The following is a 19,077-nucleotide window of genomic DNA, read 5'->3' as shown; positions in this document are numbered from 1 at the left end:
GGACATACATGGTTCCATACTAAAATGAAGAAATAAGTTTTAAACAAGGAGTCATTTACATTTTAACTTAAAAGTTAGAGATGGCTAAAAGTTCAGCAACTTGAGAAAAAATATTTTTATACCTACATCTGATTACGCCTAAGATTACATCGGATTGCCCAGCCCAAAGCAGAGTTGTCTAATGAATGGATGGCTGTTATGCTGTTATAATAGGAACTCCACTTTCAAGATGATGAGAACAAAAACTATAGGACAAATTTTCTTCTGGTTCTTTAGAATCTCACAACTGGTCCTTTAGAATCTTAGCTTAAAGTTACTCTTCCATAATTTTGAAATGAAGACAGTTACAATGAAAGACTAGATGCCATTTTAATTTCTGCTGATGCCTAAAGGCAGTTTTGAGCAGTTTACCTTTTCTGTTCTGTTTATTTAATGAATGTCCCAGTTCATAATAATGAAATCCAACCCTTGCAAAGTGTTCTGAAAGGCGTATTTATCAGAATAGGTGAAGATTACTGGAGTTTCTCAAATGGTGAAAGAAAGAAATAAGCAAAAGCCCACACCCTTGGATAGGTTGAAATAAGGAATTTCTTTTTATTGGCTACTAAATATCCTAGCAAGTTTCTGACAGAAGCATAGACAGAAAACAGAAACAAATACCTTACTGGGAGCATTTTTTTTGCTTGTACTAACCTGGACTACAATGATAATGCATTGCTTAACGGCCAAAGTGCACCAAATCATCTCTGCAAATGGCTTGATCATGTGAATGTGCTGTTTCCAAGGAAGCAAAACATATGCAAACAGGTCCCATGCATCCGGCTGAGGACAGGCAGCGGCTGCTAGAGCTGCAATGTTCTTTTCCCAGGCAAGGAAAGCCAGTTGTGACTCTGCTTTCCTGCAGGGGTCCCCACCCTTCCTTCCATTTCACCAGGCCCACAGCAGTACCACCAAAAATGTTTTCTTCCAGCAGCCACTTCATTTTTTCCCATCTACTCCTTTTACAGTCATGACAAATAATATCAGAACTATGCCCAAATAAATGCATTAAAATAAGCCCTTATTGGGAAAGTCAAAGAGTTAGTGCACACGGTGGCATTCTGTCTTCCCAGGAGGAATTCACACAAACTTTTGTGTCAATCTCCGGGAAGTATCCAAGGAAGGTCCTGAAGAATTTAAAGCATTCATTTGCAGAGCCCTGTCAAGAAACCACCTCCTACCTACATAACGAATAGCCAAACTTGAAGGAATGCAGCCTGCTTAATCACTAAAGTACTATTTACAAAATCAGAGAGCAAAGCACCCTTTGATATGTTTTGCTGGGAGTGTGCCGTTGTGAACTGTAGGCAGCTTTAGAAGATGTGAGAGAAAGTAGCACAGGGGTGGGAGGGGATGGGATAGGGAAGGTTGGGGAAAGTGGGCCATGAGGGGTACTACATTCCCCCCATCATAGAACAAACCAGGTCTAGGGTGAAAAGCTAAATCCTCCTCCAAGCTCTGAGGCATCTTCTGCTTGCCCAGGATCACCTGTAGCTTTGGGTCAGTTTAATTCTAATATTACTTTCTCTCTCTCTCTCATTATTTCAGAACCTCTTCTCACGTGACTCCAGTGATGCATAAATGTTATGATTATGAGTTTCCTAGCCCACTTCTCCTTTCCTACAAGAGGAGGTTCCTTTGTGTGACACAATACAGATATCAAATGATGGTACAGCTTTTAACAGACAACTAAAGACCCTGTTACATTTGGAGGAACTGACCAAAACCAAAACAAGCCAGAGATTTTTTTCTTTCCCCACCCCCTACCACCTCCCAACAGCAAAACATCTTTGTTTTTTCTTTTTCCAAAGTCATAAAAGGCACAAACAGGTAGCAAGAAGGTATTGGTGAAGCATCTCCTGCCGAGTGCTCTCTTTTGGCCCTGGTGAGTGATCTTTCTGCCATTCAGGTGATGACAGTGGGTCCCCTCCGGCCAGTTCTCTCGTGAATCTGGGATATCTTCAGCGCAATGGCTATGAGAGGGCTCAGGACTGCCTAGAAAAGGAGGAAGAAACTGTGAACAACACAAGTCACTATGGGAGTACTGAATACAAGTATCTGTATTCAAATTCTGATTGACAGCTTTGGTGCATGGTCATCACAGACTGGATACCTTTCCTCCTAAATGAGATTAGAGTGGGCAGGATAAGGAGGTTGGACCAGAGAAGATCTCCAAAGTCTCATCCAACTCCAAACTATAAATAAATAAAATGCAACTACCCAAGCTTTTCATGAACAGAGTATTGTGAATTAAGGACGTTCAGAAAACCCTACAAAGTTGTCTTCTGCTACACCTATCCACCCACCGTGCATATAACTTGAAGATAAAAGACCTTCTCCATCTTAAGACCATGAGCATGAAGAACACACAGTCTTGATGTTTCAGAAGAGACAGACCAGCTCATCGGCTACAGAAATAACTGGTCATTTCTTCCCATCATATAACACGGTGTCTAATGAGGCATCTTAATGCTCCCTAAGAGAAAATGGAGTGGTTTAGAGGCCTAAGGAACAGATTTTTGAAACAGCAAAGGACATGAAGAGGAGTAAGACTGATTACTTATCCTTTAGCTGTTTATAATTCATAGGCGTAAGACACTGTTTTCCAAAATGTGGAATACCACTCAAGATGATTTGAGCTGGTATAAGGTATGGAGCTGGTATGGAGACGGCACATGGGCATGACATTCCTTATAAAAAAAGTGATGTCAGTCCATTTTCTATCCTTCTATAAGACTTGTGATTTCACCAAGGAGAAACTGCTGTCAATCTTTAACACATTAACCAAGACAGGATATGCCTCTGAGAGTTATCTTAGCTAAAATGTAATGTCACCGTATGTTTTTATTGAATTTACTTTCATGGAAAGTGTATATTTATCAAGTGACTCTGTTTTTTCCAAGTTGAGCACTGAAATAAGCTTTCTAGTACAAATAAATAGATTTAAATCAAAACAAAGTTAGTCCATTGAAAGAAAAATACTAATGTAGCAATTCTGATAGAGAAGACAAGTATGGGAAATACTGGGGTGAGGGAGGAAACAAGGATCTCATAATCAAAAAAATAAAACCCATGTTTTTTTTTGGTTGAAGGATGATTCTGTTACTTGCAATCCTAAACTGTTTTCAACAAACAGAGGAATGAAGGGAGCATATACATTCCAAGCTGGACAATAAGAGCAGAGGCAAATGTGTAGGGTACAAGACAACCCAAACAATCCAGGTTGTCCTAAGGGGATTATAGACACAGGAAAGTCCTGAGAGATAGGTGAGCAAGCATTGTTTGGAGAGACCTAAGTGCCGGGTGAGACAAAAGGATTTATCAGGCAATGGGGAGACAAAGTTTTTTGAGCTGAAAGGTGGCACTATCAGAGCTGTGTTTTAGAAAGATTACTCTGGCAGCAAGTCCAGTATTGTTATACAGTAAGTAATTAAATGCATTAAATTATTAGATTCCATGAAGATGATTAGATTAGAGAAGTTTAGATATAATCTTGGAGTCTAGAAGGGAGATGAAAATCTAGGTCCATTTTACAACTGCACAAGCAAATGGTGTTTTCCTCCGTTTTCTTCGTGCATGAACTTGGTATATAAAAACAGAAAGCTTTCTTTTCCTTCTAATGACCTAGTTGGTTGCCAGAAAAGTTTCACATTGACACATTTGCCAGGACACATTCCACATGATACCCATATAAAGGCATCTGGATTATTTGCGATCTAAGCACCAATTTTGTATAAAATTCAGATTATGTGCTTTCACTCATCTTCCTCTTCCTGTCTGCTCTTCCCTCCTCTTCTCCCCCTCCTTTATGATAATTCCATATAACTTATAAACATATACAACAGAGACAACAGAGAGTGGGAAATTAAAATTAATCACTTTAATTGAGGTCCAGGGGGAGAGATAAAGTTAAAATGATAATATCCTATCACTTAATAACATGCAGTAGAATTGAATTTGAAATTTAGAGAATGGAAAAATTAAAACATATTTTGTTTTATGTAATTCTAAATTTCAATATTAAGAATTTCATATTTCCTATCTTTAAATGTTGGTATCTATCAGCAAAAGGATAGGGGAGCACAAGTTTAACCAATATTGTAAAAATATAGAAGTTTTCATAATTGAAATTCACTTCACTCTCCAGATTAATCTTTGCTTGCCATTTCTTCTGTAAAACATCTTGACTGCTGTCTACATCCCACTGAATGTATCTAGCCAATAAATTACTCTTTCGTATGCTCATCTACTTCTGCCTTCAGTAGTTGAGTTGTATGCTTATCAGGAGTCAGGTTTGCTCCTAAATATGTTCATGCGTTATGAACTTGCTATTGAGCTTATATAATCTAATTATGTATAAACGAATGAAATATGAGTACAAATAGGAAGAATTATTCCAATGAAAATAGGTTAAGTAGTTTGGAAAAAATAGATAAAGGTGATTAGCTAATGCTGTCAAATTAGAAATGGGGAGTACACTGTAAAATGTTGGGGAGAAATGAAGAAAACATAAAAGAATTCTTTCCTCAGATTGCTTCGTAAATGGTAGTAAAGCTCCCACTGTACTATAAAGCAATTTCAGGAGCACATTAGAGATGATGAATCATGGGCAGGATCTTTTGAAGAAGGATCATTCTAATTCCAAACAGTATGTCTATACTGAAAGAAAACACCTTGGACCTAAAAGGTTGGCAAAGGAATATACTTTTATAGGTTTTATGCTAAAATACAATGGTCAAGATATGTGTACATTTAATTTCCTGTTTGAACTCTCTTTCTGGATTGATGAACCATACATTTCTCTTTATCATGGTACAGAAGAGGGCTTTAAGGGTAATTAGGTGAACTGCAGGGAAGGAAACATTTTTCAAAATTCCATCTGAAGAGGTATGATACTCCATATATTAGTGTCTGCATGGTATAATTTTCCCATTTATCTTTCAGTCTATCCAGATATTCACATTTTAAATGGGTTTCTTGTAGAAAGCTTCAGTTAGTCCTGATTTTTTATTAGTCTGACAATTTCTGCCTTTTAATTGGGACATTTAGATCATTTACATTTAATATAGTTATCTATATGGTAGGGTTTAAATCCAACATCTTGCTATTTGTTTTCTATTTGTCTCTGCATATGAGAAACTCATGATTTGAACAATGGCTAATGAGCAAAGAATGGAGTGGAAAGAATCAATTAGGAATTTAGAGAACTCTGCAAGTAGCTTAAAGAGCTACAAGAAAAAGTCAACAGTGAATAATCACAACCCAGAGCATCTAGCTACTTTTTACTCATCTTGGGTCTCATGCACAGGCTATTTTCAGTTTAGATAATTGGGAGAATTATCTCCCAAGCTATGTCAAGAAGATCTTGGACAAATTCCCTCCCCACCCCCCAGCACATATTCTTGGCTATTACTCATATTACAACATTTCCTTACTCTGGCTAAAGGATGAACTTAATAAACAGCCACTAGGGAAGACACTATTATATTACAATGTTGGAACCATGCCATCATCAAAAGATAATTTATGTATGACACAAGAGGAGGGAAGAGAGCATCAGATGTCCCGAAAAGTCTTTATTTCTTACTCTATATCATGAAAAAATCCAGATAATTTCTATTAGAAATTAGATGAAATTCACTTTTTAGTGCCAACTGATTAAAGGAAAAGTTGTCACCGGATATTAACCCTGCCAATCATCTCATGTAAGTAGGAAAGTCATCGCTTCCTTTGGGAAATAATAACCAAGTTGATCAAGGATAAACCTCTCTTTGTCCTCCTTCCTAAGAGAGGAGGGCATTTCACTGAATGAAAAGCTGTAATCCTTACTAGCAGAGGGATGAAAAATTTGGGTAAGTAATATCCTATTACTACTTTTTATTTGATTAAAGAACAAAAGGGACTTTGCTGAAAAACAATTGACTGACGTTTGTCTTTTGGAGTTTTGAATTTCATAGAAAGTACATATCAATTAATCTAGGAGCTGCCAAGGAGCAGGGAGTCACCTCTCAAATTCTGTATATTTATTTTATATAAAAAAATCACATAATATACAAATATACATTTATGAAAATATGTGTGTGTACATGTATGGTTATTTTATAAATCAACAATTCATTAAACAAATAATAATAAGCTCTTATTGGTAGTCAAGCATACACAAAAAGGTCTATTTTTAATGTTTTCTTGATTTTGATGTTTAAGGAAAAGTAGGTAAAACATGATCATCTGTTGAGACATAATCTTTATTTGTCCTCATTGTGTTTTTCTTCTCTAATTCTAAGATGTCCTTTGAGCTCACTTCCCTCAGAGGAGGTTTCTGTGGCAGGGTGGAAAGCCAGTGTCTCTGTAGACAATACTTCTTGGCTGTTATCCTCCAAAAGCTGGAGATCTTGTGGGGAATATGTTGGGAGGTAATGACAAGGAAAAGTGAGTTTAAGGGGAGTGGTGGGAGACATTGTGGGATCTTCACCTCCCAGTACCATCCACATTCCTGCTCAGATAGGGGTGTAGGACACGACCGACCAGTCATCCTTACGGATCAAAAACATACAGACAGATGGGGAGAAGAAGCATTCCTGGTTATGTGACTGTATTCAAAGTTCCAAGTTGACTATTCAGGAATAAAGGGAATAATTCAATAAAAACTTTAATCAACTATATTAGAATTGGAGAGTCTGAGATCTTGTTTCTAAAGTCAATGCTTCTCAGAGTACTTGGCATAGCTTCTCCATAGTCAAGAATAGGAAGCAGAGAATGCTTAGCCTGCCCCAAACCACATCGGAAATGTTTCAATTTGACAATATTATTAATAAGCATTAGAAGTAATAAGTATTAAGTCCCTCCACCACCTGTGTGGATTGCTGGATGTCTGCTGTCATCTTGAGTTATTAAGTGTCCTAGGCTAAGGAGGGAATATGAGCCTGTCTCTATTTAAAATTTTAACATTTTGTTTATCATGGATTTTTGCATTAATTTTTACATTGAAAAATATTACATTATAATATTTATCTTGATTACTGAAATTGCTGGCACCTGCTTAAATTTTGTACCTGGCTAGCCTCTCCCGTGTCCAGCTCTGCTTTAGGTATTAATTTATTCATATCCCCTGCAAGAAGAGAGAGGGTTTTTCCTTTCACCTTTTTTCTCACCTTCCCTCTTGCATTATGCTTTTAAATCCATTTTTATAAAAATTAAAGCCACCAAAACAAAACAAAAAACCATATACAAACTGAACTTCTTACCCTGACTGGCAAGAGACAGGAGAGGTGTAAATGCTCTGAATGTCACAAGACTCTAAGTAAATAGTTAACTGAAATTTTTTTTGGAGAAAAACTAAATGCTAACAGAAAAACAATCATTTATTAAGCAAGATTTGTCAGAAGTTCTGCAGAAAACCCAGCACTGGGTTGATCTCTCCAAAAGGTGTGGATTAATTAGCAGGACCAGGGGTGTGTGTGTGTGTGTGTGTGTGTGTGCAAGTTTGGGGAGGCAGGGTTGGGTGGGGGTGGAGGGTGGTGGGGGAGGAGATTAGGAATGAAAGAACTTGTCATAATTCATGTGTCAGGACAAGTACTAGAACCCCGAGAGTGCAGATCATCCAACAGAGAAAAAACAGACATTCTGGCATCCATAAAACAGGAATTCATGACAAATGCCATTTTCTCCTGGTCCTTTAGGGGCAACTTGCATCAACAATCCTACTTTGGTTAAAGCCCATAGGTTTATCCTTGATCAACTTGGTTACTATTTCCCAAAGGAAGCAATGACTTTCCTACTTACGTGAGATGATTGGCAGGGTTGATATCCGAATGGTTTACTTTCTGTTACTTTTGGTTTCATTCAAACATTCTTTTTTTAGTCCATGTGCTCTTTGTTTAGTCTAAGGCAGTGATTCTCAAACTTGAGGATACATCAAGCAAAAGCTTTGTCATTGATACAATCATCTTCAAGAAATATGGCTACTGGAACAGCTCTGCATTTTCAGGTAATTCCCTCCAGCCTCTCTATTACACCTTAACTAAACAGGTGATATCTATTCAATGTGTAAGAATAACCTCCAGGATAACCTCTGGACTCTGTTTGGAATTTCTCAGCCATTGACACTTTATTTTGTCTCATTTCGCTCTTCCCCCTTTTGGTCGAGAAGGTTTTCTCAATCCCTTGATGCTGAGTCCCAGCTCATTCTAGGATTTCTATCCCACATTGCCAGGAAGGTCCACACCCCTGGGAGTCATGTCCCATGAAGAGAGGGGGAGGGTAGTGAGTCTGCTTGTCATGTTGGCTGAGAGAGAAAGGCCACATCTGAGCAACAAAAGAGGTTCTCTGGGGGTGACTCTTATGCCTAATTTTAAGTAGGTTTAGCCTATCTTTTGCGGGGTTAAGTTTCATATGAACAAACACCAAGATTGAGGCTCGGCCTATTGCTTTGGCTGTCTCCACTGCTTGTGAGAATATCAGGAATTCTCCACTTGGGGAAACTGAACTTTTCCCTTTCTCATAGATAGGCTTCTTTTTGAAATATACATGACCATGTGAAACCCTGATGAAAAATCTTTGACAGTTTCAAATAGGCCTTGGCCATCTACTTTCTCTCAGCAGGGCTGCCAAGGCCTTCAATGTTTGGGTTTTACCCCCTGTGGAAGGCAGAGTAATGCCACCCCAGGGATAGCGAGTGCTAATCCCTGGAACCTATACATGCTCCTGTTTTAGTCTCCTAAGGCTGTCGGAATGCAAAACACCAGATATGCATTGGCTTTTATGTAGGGGACTTAATTAGTTACAATTTTACAATTCCTCAGAGGAAAGGTAGCTAGTTTTCCTCTGGGTTTCTCTGTTACATGGGAAGGCATATGACAATGTCTGCTGGACTTCTCTCCTGGCTTCTGGGTTAAAATGGCTTTCCCTGGGGCATGCCCTTTGTGTATCTCTGAAAATCTGGGTCTGTGTAGGCTCTAGGCTCTGAGCTCTAAGATAAGTTGGACTGTGCTGTGCTGAGCTGCTGAGAGAAGAGCTACTTCTCTCTCTTCTAACCTTCCTTTTAAGCCTCCAGCTAATTAAATTAAAGGTCACTCATTGTGGAATGCACTCCCCTTAGCCTACCACGGAGGTAATTGGTCATAGATGAAATTCATGTGTTGATGACTTAAGTCCACAGCAATAGAACAACTGGGCACCATTATCTGGCCAAGTTGACACATGAACCTAACTACTACAGCTCCCTTATTTGGATAAAAGGTTCTTTGCAGATGTGATTAAATCAAACATCTTGAAATGGGGAGGTACTCACACACACACACACACACACACACACACACACACACACACACAAATCAATATGAAGACAGAAGCAGAGAGTGGAGTCATGTGGACACAGGCTAAGGAATGCCACTACATCAAAAGCTGGAAGAGGCAAGGAATGGATTCTCCTGTGGAGCCTCTGGAGGAAACAGCCCTGCTGACACCCTGACATCTGCCCAATGAAAGTGATTTCAGACTTCTGGCCTCCAGAACTGTTAGAGAATCCATTTCTGTTGGCTTAAGCCACCCATTTGTGGTAATCTCTTACCACAGTTCTTCCTCAACCAGAGGAAATGAATACACTCTCACTTTCCACTCTAAACTCAGCACTCCCCCTGCCTGCTCCTTTCCTGTCCTCTGTGCCTCTCCCCTGCCATCTCTCAGCCTGAGGCAACTGGAGGCTCTCTACTGCATACTTGTTCTTTCAGTTTTGATTCCTCTGATATCAAGGCCTCCTTTGTAAATCTCTCTGAGACCCTCCTCCCCACATGGGTAGGATCTTTCCATTCTCTGAGCCCTTGCTTGCATCTCTGTTGATTCTGATGCTTTGCTTTGAATTATGGGAATTTGTGTGTGTGTATGTGTGTGTGTGGGGGGTTCTTTTCCTACACCACATCTCAACTAAACTCACAGTGCCATGTCTAAATCTGACCCACAGAATCCAGGAACATGCTAAGACCATTGCTGTCTATTTGGATGTCTATGTCCTAGCATGCCACTAAGTTTTCAGGTGGCTTGTTAAATAATAGATGACCAGAACAAAAGGTCATCAGTCCAAGCAATACCTTAGACTGACTAATTGCTTGGCCATTCATTAGGAGGGGAAAGAACTTAGGAACTAAGCGATATGGAAGACCTTATAATATACTGTGTATTAATTGAATGCATCAATCAGATGGTCCTGGGTTTAATTCCATCTCCAGCACATACTTGAACAAGGTTCTTAATCACTCTGTGCTTCGTTTTAAAAATTAGGGTGCTAATAATAGTTCCTACCTCACAGGGTCATAGTGAACATGAAGTAAGAAAATACATAAAGAGCACTTAGCAAAGTGCATATCACACAGTAAACAATCAATGACCAGCATTCATATTATTAATATTAAACGCTCCCAGTTAGTTTTAAATCATGATGTTTTCATTGCCTGATTATTTACAGGCATCAAAGCAACTCTTAGACATCAAATCTGTTTGTCTGGCTCTCTTCCCTATGGACCAGCAATTGGAATCCAAATCTGAAGGCCACATCCTGTCTGTCCTTAAATCGCCACTAAGCCACATGGCAGAGATGCTCTTGCACATTTGTATTAATGAGCAGAGGACAAGGGATCTTTTTCACATCATCACATGGTGGGGGGTCCTCTCCCTGGAGGCATTCCACAGCTGACAACAACATTCAGGAACAAGCTGGCACACTTGTCACCAGGCAGGCAGATACAGAAACACCATGGCCCTCAGCAGTGCGCCCAGCCCTGCTTGCGTGGCTCTGTCACCAGAGGCTGCCAGGAGGCCTCACCCTGGCAAATACGCAGCTTGCACATATGAACATCAAATACATTCCCGTTCTTGCTTGAGCAGCTTTGGAAGCCAGAAAATGTTGTTTCCTGGCTGGGTTTAGGATACAGGCCATAACTCTGGCTCCACAGCAAGAAAGAGAATTGATTTACTAGCTTTGTGAAAGTCTTGAGAGGAAGAAAAGCCTCCTCTGGCCCTTATCAGTGGTTTGTGCCTTGGGCTCTGGAGTCTTATTCTTCGTTAGCAATTTTTCAGAGCTGACACTTACCGAATACCTACTCAGCCCCGTGGGTGAGCACCACCACTCCAAATGCATGGATCTGATTATCTTTACAATAGCCTGCTATTATCCCCATTTTGCAGATGAGGAAATTGAGGCTCAGAGTCAAGCACCTACTTAGTGAGTGGTAGAGCTGAACTGTAAACCCAGTCAGTGCTGCCTTCTTGTTTCAGCCCTCATGCTATGAACAAGTGTCCTTCTCATAGTATATTTAGTGCCATATTTCTCTTATTTTTTGTGCTTTTTTGATGATTTCTCTGTTTGAAATGATCCCCCGACCATAATGCTGAACTGCATATGTGCAAGTGCACCAGTGTTCCTAAGTGCAAGAACACTGTGATAAATTTGATAAACTTCATTTAAGCATAAGTTATGGTGGTGCTGCCTATACATTCAGTGTTGATAAATCAACAATAGATATTAAATAAAGCATCTGTGACTAGAACTCACATAAACTTGAAGAAACCTAATCCTGTGTTTCTCCTAGGAGCATAATTCATTGTCTGTGGAGACTGCATAGAACATAACTACCTTGAATAATGAAAATTGATTGCATGTCCTTTAAGTCAAGTATGCTCATTATTTTGTCCAAATATTCCATATTCTTACTGACATTTTTGTGTGCTTGTTCTAATTATTAGTGAGAGGGTTGATGATTGTGGATGCTTCTATTTCTTCCTGTAGTTTTCACAGATTTTCCTTTATGAATTTAAAATTAAGCTTTTTATCATTTTGAAGTGTCCCCCTAGCACTCTAGTAATGCTTTCGACCTTAAAGTTGTTTTATCTGAAACTAATAGAGCTAGCTTTTTGGTTACTTTTTATATTATTATATACTATATATGTATACATATATTTTATACATATTACATTATTTATATTATCTTTTCCCTTATTTTACCTTCAAACTTTCTATATTTTTATGTTTAATATAATGATCTCTTCTTATAATGTGTGTGTATACACACACACACACACACACACACGCACCTTGAATCTAGACTTTTCTTTGCCTCTTCCCTGGAGCATTTAGCTTATTTATATTTGTGCTCAATGACACTTTTTAAAACAATCTTCAACATATTTCTTTCAGCTTTCTCCTTTTAAGAGGGAGGATTAGTTTGAATCACCCAGTACACGAGTACCAGAGCCTTTCACACAGGGCTTGTTTTTTAAAAAATAATTTCCTTGCCATTACTCAAAATCAAATTTCATATAAAAATCCAGATATCCTGCTTCTTCTAAAAGAAAATCTGGCAACCCCCAGACGCATATACTCCTAAGGCAACAACTGAAGAGCTGAATGCCACCACAATTTCCCATGCTCTCTTGTCTTCCTCCAGCCCTGATCTAGGATTTACTGCCAGTCTCAGTAGGTATCTGAATTTGCCACCACTCAACAAGTGATCATGGGGTAGAAGCAGTGAAATGATTTCCATCTTAACGAATACACATTTAAATTTTCTTTTCTTCTGAAATAGAGAGCCTCAGTATGAGAAGCTTAAAGACTGCTAGGGACACCTGGCAGAATTGCATAACAAGCCCAGACACATTCTGGGAGGGAAGGAACCGAGACCCTCCCCAATTCCTAATCTTTGAGATTCAAATTGTCAGGAGGGACTACGCCAACCACAACCTAGCCAAAGGACTATAATCAAGGAACGGGCTCCACTCAACCTGGGGGTACACTGAGTCTGGCAAAGGAGCTGCACAGGAGACTCCATAGAGGAGAGATACTGAGCCCCCAGGCCCATTTAGGCAGAAAGAGCCTGTGGCTAAGTGGAGCCCTGAGAATATGGGATCTTCCTCCCTCCCATCTTGAGGGACAACCAAGGCCTTGGCAGGGATCTTTAGTGGCCAGGCTGAAGGTCCAGGCCCACAGTTTGCCTTTAGCCTGTAATGGGGCCCCCAAGGGCTACTGCCTCATCGGGAAGGAGTTAACAGCCTCTCCATGCCCCCCAACAACCGCCACCCCACAGCCATTTGATGCAACCTGTTCCTGGCAGTATTTTGGCATTCTCCAGTTTCTAGAGGGCAAAGCCTTAAAAATCCTTTGGAAAGAATTTGAAGACATAAAAGGGGGTTAGAGGCCTAAATAAGTTTCCCACTACCCTGGAATTGTGGGGATCGAGGATGGGTTGGGGTGCATAAATTGTAAGACAGACTGAAGACAAGTAACAAATTAATCCTATTTCTTCTTCACTGGCATATTTTTTGATATATAGCACAGTAGTTAAGAACAGGGCGGACCAAATCTATGTTCAAATACCAGCTATACTATTTTAGAAACGGTAGATTATTGAAATTCTCAGGGCCAAAGTTTCCTCATTTGTAAAACATGAATAGATAAACTAGCAACTATTGAATTGAATTGTGTTGAGAATAAGAACACGATCACTGTTTCTAACCCGAAAACACAAAGCCTTGTATCTAGTCCTAATACAGGCAAGCAGGTGCTGCGTGCTAATTAACACCATTATGAGGATTATTCTTGAAGCCAGACAGTCAGGGGAAGTGAATGGACTAAGATTCTAGCTCCAACAGGCTGACCTTTGGTAGACAGACAACAACCCCTCTGGCTTCAGCTTCTTTGCCTATAAAATGGAATTCATATTATTTTTTCTGATGGAAGAGATTGAGACCATCAGAGTGTTCTAGTTCTTTTTGTGAAAGATGCTCAACTGAGAGGCAACATTTCACTGTGTCAGTGGCCACTCTTAGCTCCAAGCAGGCTGCCTCTTTTTGGTTTGTGTGCATTAGGCCCCATGTATCCAGCCAGAGGGAAGACAATGAGATTGCCCTTGGACAAGGCAATGATGAAAACAGAAGGAAGAGACACCAGAGCGTTTGGAACACATTCCTTAAGGGTGCATTGGATTCTAGAGCAGTCTGACTGCCACATTCAGGTGGAACAGCAGAAACAAATTGGAAAGAAAGAGAAGTGGTTGTTGTAAGGATTGTCAGAGGGACAGGGGGTCATTAACACTAAAAAGATAGATGAGCCCTCTAAATGAAGAGAGGTTCTTCTCTGCAATATAAAGACCATCAATGAGATTTTTGGATTAAGGTACATTTTATGAGAGTAAGGAATGTGATTGTCTTCTTTTTTTTGACAGTGGAACATATTGTTTTGTGGTCTTTGCCTTTAAGGCTCAGCTGCCATATAACCATTAAGTATTATAAATAATTGACTTTTTCCTAGTAATTGAAGTTGTGTTAGACTGTCTAAACACAATTTTAACAAGGTTTCCTGTCTTGGAAAAATCTAATTAGGACTTTTTTTTTTTTTTTTTTTACTTCATCCACAGGTTATTTTGAACTTCTCAGCTTGACTAGTGTAACCGTGTGAAGAAAACATCATCTAACACTGCTGAGTTGATACTGAGGTAGGGTTTCTATGGAGATGTAAAGTGAAACTGATTTTGTTCCTCTTTGTGTTAACTGAACTGAGAAGCAGGAGCAGGTTTTCGAGACATTTGTCTGGGTTATTTTCTGCATTTTTCTGTAATTTTCCAGAGGGGGAAGGAATGGCAGAGGTTGACCACCCTTATAAAGTCCTAGTGGTTTTGTATTGGAGGGATTTGTCTGGTCTGGAAGGAAAGTCAATCCTGCTAAGTGGAGATGGAAATGAGAAATCAAACTTGAATGTGCATAGAGATCTCCTGGGGATCTTGTCAAAATGTGGATTCTGATTCAGTAGAACTGGGATGGAGCAAGAGATTCTGTGTTTCTAAAGAAGTAACCAAGTGATGTCAATACTGCTGGTTCAGGAGCTACCTTCTGGGTAGCAATGTTTAAAGTGCTGTTAAAATCAGCATAAAATATACCTGCTTTTTAAACCTCTTATCTAATTGTATCCACTAAAAGGACAGTGAATCCATCACCACTGCATGTTAGAAAGCACAATTCGTATGAAATATATACTATGATAATATAAGTTGGGGACAGTGACTTAATTCACCAATATAAAAATGCCCATGTGGTAAAGACAGTATAAAATATACAGCTAGAAAATCTTAGTAAATCACAAGATGTCTCAGCTCTTGTTGACACCACACTGACTGTCGTAGTTTGGAGCTGTTCAGGTACCCCAGAAAAGGCTGTGTTCTTTTAATCCATTCCCATGGGTACAGGTCTATTGTGGGTAGGACGTTTTGATTAGTTGTTTCAATTGAGATGTGACCCATCCAATTCAAGGTGGGTCTTAATCCTTTACCGGATTCCTTCACGAGAGGATAAAAGACAGAATAGCCAAGAGAGTTTGGAGAAAGAGAAAAACACCTCAGAGATGCTAACAGAGGCCCACTGATGCTCAGAGAAAAAGCCCCTGAAACCAGGAGCTGAAAGTACTGGGAGCAAAGAACCAGCTGATGCCAGCTATGTGCCTTCCCATGTGACAGAAGAACCCCAGGTGCCATGGGCCTTTATTCAGAGAAGGTATTATCCTCTTCATGCCTTAATTGGGACATTTTCATGGCCCTAAACGGTAAATTTGTAAACTAATAAATCCCCATTGTAAAACCCAACCCATTTCTGATATATCGCATTCCAGCAGTGTCAGCAAACCAAAGCACTGAACATCCTAGAATGTAACTAAAAACAAACACAGAACAACAGACCTGTGGCTCCTAAGGGATGTGGGCCTTCTTTGGAGAGTGGGTTAGAGAATCACTGATGAAGCATCTGAAATGCAAAGGCACCTTGTTTCCTGGAAGCCCCTTTTCATACCAGAATTCAGGCACTCCCTGGCTTTGTGCCACTGGGCTGGCCTTGCTGAAATGGTACACATGCGTTTCCCACACATTGTTTTAAGTATTCACCAGGGCTCTCTTTCATATTTTCTTTTTCATCCATTTATCCATTAGTTCTTCCTTTACATTTTGCTTTTTGTGTTCCAGCTCAGTTATAGTGCCTTTCATCTGAAAATGATTTGTAAGCAACTGCCTTACAGTTGAATGAAGAAAGAATGAACACTCCTACAAGAAACCAAAAACTTGAAAAAGGAATTTAATTCCTTGAATACAAACACATTCTAAGGCCTGTTCCTTTCATGTTTTCTTGCAATCAAAACTGAAGAGAGAAGTTCAATAGCTGGAGGCCAATCTTGGAGATTTCCATAAGTCATTTTTTAGATTTTTTACCTACAACTTTAAAACTCATCCATGGGTAGAAGTTCAAGCATGGATACAAACGTAACATTACCTTTCATAAAAGCTATTCTTTAGCCAAATTCATTTTGCTGTATGCTTCGCTGAATGTAAATGGAAATTGTGCATAATGTGTCATATCTAGCCTCTAAGGCAGGGGTCAGCACACCAATGTTCTACTGCCTGATTCTACTACTGCCTTTTTTTTGGTACAGCCAATGAATTAAGAATGGGTTTTACCTTTTTAAATGGTTGAAAAAAATCAGAAGAAGAATATTTTGTGATATGTGAAAATTATATGAAATTCAAATTTCAGTGTCCATAAATAAAGTTTTCTTGGAACACCATTTGCTTATAGGATGTCTGTGACTGCTTTTGTGCTAAAATGGCATTTGAGGAGTTGCAATACAGACTGAATAGCTTGAAAAACCTAAGCTATCTATTATCTGGCCCTTTCCTGAAAAAGAAAAAAAAAGAAAAAAAAAAGTTGCTGACTCCTGTTCTAAGGGATCCATTTCTGTGGAGCACTTTTAAGGCAGCAAGATCACGACCAGCAAAGGAGACTCCAGAAATCCATTCCTAATCAACCCATCTTTCATCTAACACCTACTTTAGTCTCTAAACCCTTTTTCTTTGGTAAATGAGCTGGGAACAATGTACCAACAAACTGTATAGTATTTTGGGTAAGACAGCATCCTTGAATAAACCCAATTACCTCCTGCTCCAAGCAAGAGGGCAGAAAGTTGTTCCATGAACTCCATGGATTTATGGTAAAAGACTCCAAAGACAGGAGGAGTGAGAGAAGGAGGGGAGAAGAATGGAGAGACAGGTAGCAGGTTTCACCTTCATTTTTTAATCTTTTTCAAGACAGTGCAGTAGATATCTAAAACACCATGTCACAGGGGCCCTGGCAACTCCACTCTAAGACCTAAGTCTTTAGAAGCTGTCAGTTTTCTTGGGACATCTCCCAAGGATCCAATTGGCTCTCTCAAAAGTCAATAGGAGAAGAACTGATGAGACAGGTTGACTCCATTATAAAACAAGCTTCTAATTATTCTAAGAACTTTTGTCCTCATGTGACTAGGAAACTGAGCTACACTGTCATTAGTGAACATAATGGCAAAAGCAGTAATCATGACAACTCTTATTTGCTGAGGCATTGTGAAAAACACTTTATATGAATTCCCTCATTTAATTCCTACAACAATCCTATGAAACAAAAAGTATTTTTATATTCATTTTACAGATAAACCAGCTGAAACTTAGAGAATCTTGTTGCCTAAGATCACAGAACTGGAAATTGGCTATACTGGGTTCAAAACCAGGGATAACTGATTCAAAGCCCAACCTTTTAAACAGGAGGCCATTCTCCCTCAATAGTACGTGAAAAATAATCTCCGTGCCCCCTCCCCACCCAAAATTTTAGCAACCTGAAAAATTGACAATGATTTTGTCTTCTTTTCCTTTTCGCAGCCTCATCTACCTCCTATTCCCATACTATGGAGTCTGGTGTACACAGGTGCCAACCAACCTACCAAACAATGTCTCACATGATAATTTCTACCAACAACAATGCTCAGAAATGAAACAAACAAAAAAAGAAACATAAAACAAGAACTTCATGATTTGTTCATTGCATTCCCTCTCCCCAAATGCCTAAGTATTGGTTCACAAAGGGCATGAACCCCTTACCTGCATCCGGAGCATTCTGAGATTAGGGAATCAACAGTGGACAGAGGAGCTAAAATAGCCACATTCCTTCCCTTGACTGGCCAGCTCCTGTGTTCCCCACACAAGGGAAGCATGACTCTGGTGGGGGGCCCAGGCAAGGCCAATTCCAGATGCTTGTTGATTGCATGTGCTCATCCAGAGCTTTCTTCTGAAGGTGACAGCCAACCTCCAGAATTACCACCAGGAGTTATCTGCCAAGATACACTCTTATTTAAAATAAGTCAAATGCTTTTCTCTGTGGGAAAGAAAGGCACTGTTTCAAAGACAGCCTGAATTGCCAAACCATGAAGCTTGAGTAGGTTTTTGCTGAAAGGCACAGAAATCTGGTTGCATTGGGTATCTGGTCTGTAACGAAGAGGATGTTGGGAAAGCCAGATTGTTTTGGACACAGCTTGTCAAACCCATTCATCTGGTGAGAGGAGTTATGACCAGTGACCCTCTGTTCTTGAGTGCCCAATGCAAATTCATTCATGCTTCCTTTTTAGGCTGAGTAAACAAGATCCAGCAAGATTCAGTGATTTGTGGACATAAACAGTGTCAGGTTAACCAATGACAGGTTAATCAAGTGCTTAGGAGAAAGCAAAGCAAAGCTACAAAGATATATATATCAGAATTTGATATTTAATATTTCAGAAAATCACTGAAATAGCATCATAAGAAAGAAATAAAAATTTTGTTGAATTTCCTTACCCTTATTTGCAAAGCCAATTTCGTTTTTATTTTCAACTACATATGGGGAAGTGGGAAGTGAAATACAAGTCTTTAGGGCTTAGAGTCGATCTTTCTCAAAGCAGGAACAAGGCACAACTTTCAGCTCTTCAATGACTGTTCTGCTTCTTATGGCCACTAGGCCTCTTGGGATAAGTTGTCAATGACAAGATATTCTTATAAGATTTGGAAAAAGAGTCTCCTTTGTATATTCTGTCAACAAGGGCAATTTGAGGTGGGCTCTGTCAGCAGGACTGACATGAGTGGTCTTTAGTGGTGGTCAACTGTCACTGACACACACATTTCCTCACAAATCCTAGAGCCTGCACAATTTAGGTAGACTGGGTAGGGACTCTGT

At 39.5% G+C, this 19,077-nt stretch overlaps 1 protein-coding gene and 1 long non-coding RNA gene across 2 annotated transcripts in view; one reads left to right on the top strand and one right to left on the bottom strand.

Annotated features, from left to right (window-relative positions):
* Positions 1-570: 570 nt before the first annotated feature.
* PGM5 (phosphoglucomutase 5) overlaps positions 571-19,077 on the bottom strand; it is a 165,139-nt gene continuing 146,632 nt past the window's right edge. Inside the window, exon 11 of the mRNA XM_077148353.1 lies at positions 571-2,034. Coding sequence (XP_077004468.1) covers positions 1,945-2,034 — 90 coding nt within the window. The 3' untranslated portion in view covers positions 571-1,944. The remainder of the gene's footprint in view (positions 2,035-19,077) is intronic.
* LOC143673607 (uncharacterized) lies at positions 5,860-18,697 on the top strand. The gene is made up of 4 exons (XR_013170477.1): positions 5,860-5,891; positions 7,921-8,026; positions 14,442-14,519; positions 17,754-18,697. It is a non-coding gene; the product is annotated as an uncharacterized LOC143673607 (long non-coding RNA).

The sequence above is a fragment of the Tamandua tetradactyla genome, chromosome 2 (genome assembly GCF_023851605.1).
Source record: "Tamandua tetradactyla isolate mTamTet1 chromosome 2, mTamTet1.pri, whole genome shotgun sequence".
In the NCBI taxonomy this organism is placed as follows: domain Eukaryota; kingdom Metazoa; phylum Chordata; class Mammalia; order Pilosa; family Myrmecophagidae; genus Tamandua; species Tamandua tetradactyla.
Note: the sequence above shows the minus strand (reverse complement) of the source record. Positions and strands in the feature narration are given on the sequence as shown.